The 10,506-nt window shown below is 37.4% G+C and overlaps 1 protein-coding gene across 2 annotated transcripts in view; it reads left to right on the plus strand.

Moving 5' to 3' along the window:
• Window positions 1-8,236, plus strand: part of TSG101 (tumor susceptibility 101) — a 22,604-nt gene extending 14,368 nt beyond the window's left edge. For both annotated transcript variants that reach the window (XM_080405816.1, XM_080405817.1), the window contains exons 8-10: window positions 4,877-5,079; window positions 6,536-6,775; window positions 7,907-8,236. In XM_080405816.1, coding sequence (XP_080261942.1) covers window positions 4,877-5,079; window positions 6,536-6,775; window positions 7,907-7,996 — 533 coding nt within the window. In that variant the 3' untranslated portion in view covers window positions 7,997-8,236. The remainder of the gene's footprint in view (window positions 1-4,876; window positions 5,080-6,535; window positions 6,776-7,906) is intronic.
• Window positions 8,237-10,506: the final 2,270 nt, after the last annotated feature.

The following is a 10,506-nucleotide window of genomic DNA, read 5'->3' on the forward strand; positions in this document are numbered from 1 at the left end:
CACACATGGGGGCAAAGCAAGTTCACAGCTTGGCAAGGGAAGATAGATGTTTCTGCTTTACTCTTAAAATATCTGAGAGTTGTTCTGTTACAGAATTTGGAAACAACAGTAAGTTGTATGTTGCATACTTGTGCCTGATCGCATCCTTTGTGTCAAAGTTTGTTCAGCCTTCTGAATTAGAAGAGTCTTCCCTGAAGGCCATCGGCTGTTTCAGTGGCCATCTCCACTCTGAGGTGACATGTGTCTGTCATGCCCACTGCAGGAAAGCTGCTGTCCCACTTCAGCACAGTACTCAAACAGTATACAGTTGGGAGGCTGTAGTTGGGTGTTTGAGAATTAATGGTCTCTACTGGCTCTCTTGTAGGGAGGTGGTAAGAACCATTCTAGGGAACATTGGCTTTCTGCAGCATCTTTCTCAGATGCAGTTTTGCTTTTATGTAGTAGAGAGTTAATTTAAAATACAGATATGGTCTTATTTCACTTCTTTCCCTCATTTTCATGCCCAGTGAAGATGAACAGTGGTGGAATATCTGCCAAGTATTATAGAAGTCTTTTCAAGTCCCGAGTGAGATCATCTGGTCCCATGTTGTAATGCCAGATTTTGTAGTGGCAATTTAACTGATTAATTTGATGCAGCTAGGTAAAAGTTATACACCTGTTATACATGGTTTATCTTGTGCCAAATGAAATGCAAACATGTCTCTAATCATTCACTACTTACAGTACTGTTTGTTTTTTTTACGGTGCAGTAATGGTTTTTCTTTCAACTGAAAATGTTTATTTCCTCTACATGTTGTTTGGCTGCTTTATTTTGATAGTTTATTTGGGAGCATATCAGGTGCTGTAACTTCAGAGTTTTGTATGCATGGTGGTGGGGTGTTTCCTATGGTGAGCGTAGTTTGAATTGGATGAAAATACTAACTCAAGAGTAGCTTAAGTTTTCACTAATAACTGTTTTCTCAAATAGTCAGTCAGGCTTTTTCTTTCTGTTCAGTCATCTGCCATTAATTACCTAGTAACCATGCAGTTACTGGTCTGATGATTCTGTAAGGTCATTTCTGAAACCAGACTCTGCCTGGTAAAGGTTAGAGGTTTCAGTGCCCTGTGGATTTAGTGGCTGCGTGCCATAAAGTTTCCCCCAAGCTGGGCTAATTATGGAAGTGACAGAAAATACAAAGGGTTCATGCTCTTTAAGAAGATATGTAAAATCTAATCGAGCTGTATTAAAACGATCCTTCATATGTTCAAAGACCACTTTCCTATTTGTTGGCATTTCTGTGTGGACTTTTATTGTCTTAGGTGTCTTGTGATTGTATTTTTTTTCCTGTGTCCTACTTTACTGTTAAAGGGAGCCTTGGAGAAAATCTCCCAGAGTGAGGGATATCAGACAAAAGAAAAAGTAGAACTGATAGCTGGTTCTGACACTGTGCTCAAGAATAATTCATTATATAAAGTAAACAGTAACTGAAATCATGCTAATACTGTTCTTGAAGTGAAATCAAGACCTTTTTGTGTTGATTTGGAACATGTATGTTTACAATTTCCTGCCTTAAACAGCAAGTCCTAAAAAGTGAATAAATTCTTTGTCCCAGATAGTTTTACTGGATTTGTTTTACTTCTCACTGTAGAAAGTACTGTTCTTTTCTCCTTTTCGTAAGAAGCAGCAATGATGAATTCCTGGCTTTGTGTGTATGGTGCCATTTGACAGCTTCTGTTGCTGATTCTAATAGACAGTTAACCAAATACTAAGAATTACCTTGTTGACTGGAAACAGGGCAAATTGCTTAAGCCAGAACTGTAACTCAGATAAAATGTTGGGATGTTTATATTTTCATAAGACTCTTTGCACCAGTTGATTAATAATTTAGTCTCTCTTTTGCAATAGTAGTTAGCTCATTTATTTAAAATTATGTATGTTTTGGTGCAGTTTGTATGTAAAGTGCTTACATTAGTAATTACCAAAATCTGATATTTTCTTAATTTTGGAAGAATTTGGTGGTTTAGTAAGCATGATGTGCATCTTCCCATAGTTCCTTTCCTGTCATCTGCATAGTTTTATTTTGCCATGTATCTGGCTTGGTGCAGGTTTTGTGGGCAGGAATAAAAGGCATAGGAAAGAGATACGAATTTATGCAGTCTTGTTCTGTTAGCAGCAGAAATCCAAAAAAATCTTCTGGACGTTTTAAAGATTCTGAGGTGTGCAGTCCTGTCAGCAACAGTTTGCATTTGTTAGTATAAAAATACCAACAGACGCTCCAAATAGTGTGTTTTGTTGTGGGTTTTTTTTGTTTTGTTTTGTTTTTTAGGTTATGAGGCTACCCCAACAAAAAATAATTTTCCATTCAGATGCTTGTTTCTTAAGGCAGAGTTTAGGTTTTAAAACCTGTTCTGGATTGTTGCTGATTATCAGGAAGATACCCAACCTACCCCAAGAACACTTTAGTGCTGAAATTTCACTAGACAGCCTACCCTTTTCCTGAGTAACTGTGGTAAAATTATTGTAATCTTATTTCTAGCTAATAGTAGTTTAGTTATTGAGTACTATTAATAACTAGCATAGCAAAAATATGTTTATCGCTGTTTATCTCAGTGTAATTTAGTCTACAAATACCAGTCTTTGAACTGCAGTGTTTACATGGCAAAATTGTTTGACTTGTCTGCATTTGCTTCTTATGAGGGCCTGTGATTATTAAGAACAGTGAAGAAGTGGACTGGATTTCTGCTGACTTGAGACACTTCTCTTAGCGTTTGGGCAGGAAAAACAGAAGATATTCTAATGGTTTTGTCTTTAGCTATGTAAGATTCACAGGAACCTTGATGAATGCTTTTTCACTTTAATTTTTTTGAGATCTAGGGTACTGGGAAGTATGGTGTATGTAATGCCATAGCAACTTAAGGGTTTTGATAACTATGTCTCTGGATGAAAGGACACTGGTAGAATTTCTTTTTGCAAATTTTCTTTCCAGTTACAGAACTTCAAATCACTCTACACTTCATCCATAAAAGTTGGAAAGTTTAGGCCCAAAACTTGCTATAATTCTTGCTTTATTAATAGTTGTTACAATTCAGGTGAAATTTCACAGATCTAAGAGGTGTGAGGCATAAGCATGGGAAAACTGTGACACTCCAGTTTTTCCCATAAAAGAATGGTTGATAAATACAACCTGATAAATACAGATACAATTTTGCAACCAATAGCCACTTTACATTCTCTAAAGCCATCCAGGTTTCCTGGTCTGTAGATACACAGCACTTCCTGTGACAGACAGAAAGGATTTACCTTTCTAATTGAAAAGGTGTTCGTGATAGACTCTTGAGATTAGGTAATCCTATTGAAAGACTGATTTGTAAAAGCAATAGTAATAATCAGGTTTAAATGTAAAAGCCTCTAGTGCTTCAGAGGGAGAGGGGTTAATGAAATATATTAGAGGATTTATTTTCTTCTATTGTTTTCTAATATTGCTGCATTTAAATGTGTTTAATAAATCGGAATTACAAGTTGTATCTAGCAATCAAAACAACCAAAAAAGGTGGTTGTTGTTGTAACTCAGTTACGTAGCAACCTATGTTGCTGTTTAACTGTAACACTGATCATTTATAGAAGCTAGTTATATAATACTAGAACAATATTGGCTAGTAGCTACTAGCAGGTTAGTAGTACTAGGTTTACTAGTGCTAAAATCACTAGCCTGAGTTTCTGGGCACAGTGGACCAAGTGAAACTGGCAAATTAGTGTATCTGCAATCAAATTGTGTCATTATCTTTGTCTTACGTAAAATAGCTATGCTTACTTTGTTAGGATCAAATTGTGTAACTAATTCTACAGAATTCCTGTATGCTTGACTAACACTCTTTATTCTACTAATATTAAAGAACTATTTTATTCAGAGAGAATTTTTAAGTGTTCTTCATGGGTGCCATTACCTAATTTTATAAACTATGCTCCTCACATCCTGTTCCAATTAGAATAACATCCTGCAGAAGTTTAAAAAAAAAAGTACAACACTGAACATGTACCTAAAAGACTGCCATCTGATTTTAAGTCTGCTAGACTATATCTAGAAACCATATGCTAATATGATTGGTAAGATTTCTCTCTTTCTGTCTTACAATCTTTTAATAAATGTTGCTTGTTAAAGTAAAATTACCTCCATAACAAATGTTCTGTATTGATGCTGATTGTTTTACTTCTCTCCTATACATGCCCTAGGATGGCTGAATGATAATAATTGTGAAACCAGTTGGAAAGACTAGTTCATATTGTAGCTTTTCAATCACTTGATACTGTCCAGTAATCTGTCACTTAAACAGACTCTGCTATTAGATCTTCATAAATATAAAGGGAAGCAGTTAAGAGCTTTTTCATTGAAATTATTTTGGTTAGCTTAGTGGGCATCTATTTTTATTAATCTTAAAGAAAAACCCAGTGATTGGCAAGCCTCAAGATAGAGTACCTACAGAAAAATTCACTGGCTCAAGCCAACTGTTATACATAAATTGTGGTTAAATACATATATTCATTAAATCCTATAGAGTTTACCAGAAATTTATTCTTCTTTAAAAGGACTCAGACTAATAACATTCATAGACTTTTGGGGAAATGGCCAGCCCATTTTTAGATTAAAGGAAGATTGTGGATATGGGAATAGTAAAGTGAATGAATGGATGCATATTCTTAAATTTACTTGTGCACATCTTAGTGTGGTTTATCTCACTGTGGTCCCATTGTTTCTGAAAATTATTATGGAAAACAGTTTACTGTCTTACATTGCTAAAGTACATAGAGCTGGCTAGCCACTTGTTTTTTCAAACTGGCTTTATACTGAAGCCAGTGCAGAATGGAGTTAATGATACACTTGTGAATTTTCTTGTGCAGGACCCAGCAGAGATGGAACTATCAGTGAGGATACCATTCGAGCTTCCCTTATTTCAGCAGTTAGTGATAAACTGAGATGGCGAATGAAAGAAGAAATGGATCGTGCACAGGCTGAACTCAATGCCTTGAAACGGACAGAAGAGGACCTGAAGAAAGGACACCAGAAACTGGAAGAGATGGTAACTCGCCTGGATCAAGAAGTGGTAAGCTGGGATGAAACACTGCTCTGTATCTGACTATTCCTAGTAGTGAACAGAAGCATGTCATTAATTCATTATTGAGCATGATAGAAAAAGCTTCCAGTGTGTTGCCTTTTGAATATATATTCTCTTTCCCAGTTGAGGAGCATGTGTTCAGACTGAAGCAAGTCAGAAATAGCAGTGACTGTAAGATGGATTGTCCTGCACATATCTTAGGAATGTCATCGTTCAGTAGTAGAGGAACAGTATTATTTTGCCCCATCCTTCCTGCGAAAGATGTCAGTGGTGTGAGATTATTTCATAATTGTGTCTCAATTTCTGGGTATTAATGTGAAACAGCTGGAAAACATTTCAGTGTCCTACGGCAGACACACTGATTTCAGTCACAGTCTCCTTGTATAACCTGCAGACTTTTCCCAGACAAGAGTCTCTCCTACTCAGTATGCTCAGAAATCCCTGCAGTTTTTCATTAAGGCCTGACATCTTCTGCTTAGTTCATCTACTCCTTGTGTTACTGCTTGGGAGTAAGATTTTGGGATTGATGAGCAGTTTCTGAAACCAGCTCAGTGCTCAGGTGTGGTTTAAAAAAATAATTAGAAATTATTTACCAGGACTAGAGAACAGGGGAAACCATTATGTCACCGTATAAATCTGTGATATGCCCACTTTAAATGTAGTGTGTCATTCTAGCCTTACCTTTGAAAGAAAGGGCATAATAGAACTGCAGATATTTGATGCAATTTGATGATCCAGCATATCTAGACAGCTTCCATATAAAACATGACTAAGTAAGCTAGGACTTCAGTCTGGGAAAAAGACACTGGGGACAGAGTGTGGAATGTGGTAATAGTCTATATGGCTTTGAGTGATATGAAGAAAAACACAGTGGTGTACAGTCTCTTCCAGTGCATTAGCTGTGGGACATCAAAAATATCAGGAGGCAAATTCAAAAGTAACAAAAGGAGGTACACCTCATACAGATGCAGTGAAATTAGAGTTACCATTAGTGGGTAAAGCCAGCGTATTTTGTTTCCTGTCAATGCAGTTAATTGTTTGTTTGATCCATGCTCAGCAAACTTGTATAGCAACTTACTCCAAAAGACACATTTCTAAAGAAATTTTTTTTTACTTTGCTTGCATTATCTTTAGCTATTTTAAATGGTTATTTTTCCTTATGTGGCATCTTCAAAATACTTAAAGACTGTTAGCATGCATGCCTTCTCTGTAGTTATAAATTAGTAATGAATTGACATTATCTAAAATAGCCTTTATTTTCTTAAAATGAAAGAATCCAATATCTATAGTTTGGTAGCTCTTTCTTTTGGAAAAATCATCGTAGAGATGAGTAGAGAAGTAAAGAATCAACTGGCGTGTCTAAAAATCTTTCATCTTGACAGTTGTATCACAAGAAGAAATTCAGTTCTCAAGACCTAAGAAATAAACATGCAATTGTTTTTAGGCTGAAGTTGACAAGAACATTGAACTTCTCAAGAAGAAGGATGATGAGCTCAGTTCTGCCTTAGAGAAAATGGAAAGTCAGTCAGAAAATAATGACATAGATGAAGTTATTATTCCTACAGCACCACTTTACAAGCAGATCCTGAACTTATATGCAGAGGAAAATGCAATTGAAGACACCATCTTCTATCTTGGGGAAGCATTGAGACGTGGAGTGATAGATCTAGATGTTTTTTTAAAGGTAGGTTTCTTGGGATGTTTTCAAGATGTGCATTTTAAATGTGTTTAAATACTTTAAAATTTTTTGTTCAGCTTGTTAACGTTAGTGATTCCTGCACAGAGGAGGATCTTGCAAGAACATGAATACTTCTGTGTCAAAACATAAGTTTTAAAAGAGGAATTTCAGAATTAAGATAAATGACCAATTTTTAAAAGCATTCTAGTTAAGAATGTGTTGACATAAGCTTTCCGTTGGGCTTGCATTCCCAGTTCTAGAGAAACCAACTTTAAGGGTTCTTGGAGTGTTCAGGCTGCTTTTCACTTGCAGTCTGTGGATACCTCTGCTGAGGCAGCCAGTGGAGTGTTAGAATCATAGTGAAAAAACCACACCAAACCAAACCTGGACAATTTGTTCCCTTTGGTTGCTGTCCTTAATGCTGAAAGTTTTCATAACATCTGATTTAATAACATTCCTTTATTTTGAACTTTTGTGCATGATGGTGGCATTTGAAATAAAACCAGTTGTTGCTTTTGAAGGATTAAGAATACTTCTTAACATGAAGTAAAACTACACAAAATGTGTATGTCAGAGTAATTAATGTTGCCATTGGATCTGGAAAGATTAGTGTGCAGTGCAGAAGTGTTAATAGTCTGTACTGGGGCTACTGGGTAATGAGAGTTACCAGTCCTACCTTTTTCTAACAGTTGAGGATCCCCCCGAGTTACCACTTCAGCTTTGCTTTTAAACATCCAGTGTACAGTGCACTACATAGAGACATAGTATTTCCTTCTTGCGTAGCTTGCTAGTTCTGTTTCTTCACTGTTAAAAGACCTGTTCTCTGCCCCATGGGAAGGGCATCGGTCTGATTTTGCATTGAAGTACATTGCACATATTCTTATCAAATAGAAAAGTGGTAGAGTTAATAATTAAAATAACAAAAAATACACTATAGTGATTGCATTTGGTAGCTATCTACAAGTAATCTCGAGCCAAGAGAATGCCATTTAGTATACTAATGTATTTAGTGTTTCCAAAAAAATAACATCCTATTTGGGTCATGGAATGTGTCGTGCTTTGAAAACGCGTATTGTAATATAATTAAGATTATATCAAAACTTTCCCAATAGCCACCTGTTCTTGTTCTTTTTGCAGCATGTACGTCTTCTGTCTCGCAAGCAGTTCCAGCTGAGGGCATTAATGCAGAAAGCAAGGAAGACTGCTGGACTCAGTGATCTCTACTAAACTCTCGGACTTTGACTGGGAAGTTAGATTTCCTTATGAAGCAGCCATTCTCTTGATACTTCTTTTAATCAGTAGGTGCCCAGAGTAAGTTATTAGATCATTCAAGTGGAAGATATTTTGAATCGATAATATATTTTCTTTTTGGTAAAGACTAGCTTTTATTAATGCACTTTGTATCTCCTGTAGTCTTTGTGCTGGTGGACTTACGCAGAATAAAACTTGTTTTCTTCCTCTACAGAACTGTGTGTGATGCGATTTCTTTACAAACGGGGCCTGGTTTATGCAGTGTCAGCTTAACTGATATGGAGAAATAGTGTGAAATGGGGACAACATACCTACTTTATAACTTTCAAGTTATAGAGTCTAATTCTGCACGTCATAACCACTTTCACTTTACTTCTGTGATTTGGAAGACAATTCAGTGTCCTGAACTGAAACTATTTCACTGTAACTGACCTTTGTAATGATCAGTGAAAGCTGAAAACTCAGAATTTCAAGACACTGCTGTTTGACCTAGCTGTTGACATACAAGGATTGTTCTCTTGAAGTGAGCTTAATAACCGTTATATTGACTTGCTTGTTCTACCATCAGATCATGGTCTTAGTGGGGTATACCTTATGGTGCCTTAAGAAGCAGGGACAGTGCTTGTAGTGACAAGCCTGGGAGTTAAACACTGCACTCTCTGCAGAAAAGAGAGTATGTTGTACACTTGCAGTGCTGTAGAGATTCATGGTGCTGCTCTTGTCACCTCTCAGCAGCATATTGCTCTCCTTCTCTGTTTGATTTTGTAGGCTACCTCAGCAAAGCTAGCTTGAAAAACCAAAGTTTCTTGGTCTCAGCGAAGTAATCAGTGTGGCTAAAAACTGAGGGTTTGTCTTACGGCTTTTCATGTTACTATTGTGCGGCGAATGAAGAGACGGGACACAGCTTGATGCAAGCAAATGTCAATTTATTGTACAGAAGCACGAGTTTCTATACACTTTCAGAAGCTGCGCGTTTTAAACAGATTGGTTCTTGAAGCTAAGCCTTGCATACTAGGCAATCCCTGATTGGTGGTTAACTACCATCAATTAACAGCAAGGTGTTACCTTTCCTTGGCGCCATCCTTGGCTCCATCTGTCTCCCACTCCCCTGTGCTCTGCAAACATGTCTCATCATGGTAATTGCTGTCTAGACAAGCTCAAGCACATTCCCCTCAGCTAACTGATCGCCACGCATGGTCCTAGTTTCCAGACCGCTCCTGCATCTCCCCCTTCCTGTTGCACAAAAAGAACCTTTGAAACCGAACGAGTAAAAACAAGGTATAAGTAATAGAACAAATAAAAAAAGCAACTAAGACATCAGTGTCAAAATAACCCACTGTCTCTGTTCCGTACAATTTTACAATTTCCCTTTTTTGTTTTTGAACAGCTAGTACCAGGTTTGCCATGTTCTGCAGGGCCCTTGCAAACATGACAGCAACCAAGGTAATAGCAAACAAACAATACTGCCAACTGAGTGAATGGATGCCAAAAAGGCTGACATTTTCTCAGATTTTGATAACATGTTGCTGCAATGGGGCACCTAAAATCCACGCAGCACATACCATCAAAATCCTCACAGCCATGTCCTTGAACCAACAACAAAAAGCAGTGGCAATTTTGACTCACATTCTTAACTGCCTACCAAACAAGGTGATTTAACTCTTTAATGCTTTCCCTGCTGTTACTCCGGATAAGAGAAGAACCGCTGCGACACGTTCCCATCATAGCCTCCTACTGCATTAGCATCTACAGAAAGACAATTATCGACATTCAAAGTGTAAACAATATCATCTTTTGGATTAACATTATACATAGGTGGAAGGGCACACCAAACAGAACTGGTTCAGTCAAAAAGTTCGAAACATAGCATGCCTTCTCTGAACATACCTCTGGGGTCGTTCCCTTCATTCCCTCTTTTTTTTTTATGCAAAGAGAAACACTTTTACCATAACAGAGAAGCCCCTATTTACATCTCTGAGCCCGGACACAAACCGCAGCTGTATGCTCCACCAGGCTCAGGGCAGAAACCATTCATGCAGTTACATAGCTATATATCTCTACAAGCGTGCAGACACCTATTAACACTAGATAACCATGTTTATCTTTCCTATTCTCCTTCACAATACCCAGCTGTTCTCTCATCTCTTGTTAGGTCAAATATTCTCCAGTTTCCTCTCCTATCTCTCTCTTCAGACATTCTCTATCCTCTTTTTTGCTTGTTAATTGCGAGGAGGCAAAGGGTGTGTGTAGCTGGGTGACCATGACCTGCTTTACGTTACAATCAAATAAACACTGAATACAGAAAAAAAAAAAGCATGGGAGACATAAGGCAAACATCAATAAGGTGGTTAAAGATAATTATAAAAAATCCTGTAATACTTTTGAGTCATGGCCCAAAGTTTCCCAGCCGTGAGAAGAGACCAAAGGCATCCCGCCCCTGGCTCTGTTGCAGATCTTTGTTTTAAGGCTTTTGAGTTTTGGATACT

Source organism: Falco punctatus (assembly GCF_963210335.1).
Source record: "Falco punctatus genome assembly, chromosome: 10".
NCBI lineage: Eukaryota > Metazoa > Chordata > Aves > Falconiformes > Falconidae > Falco > Falco punctatus.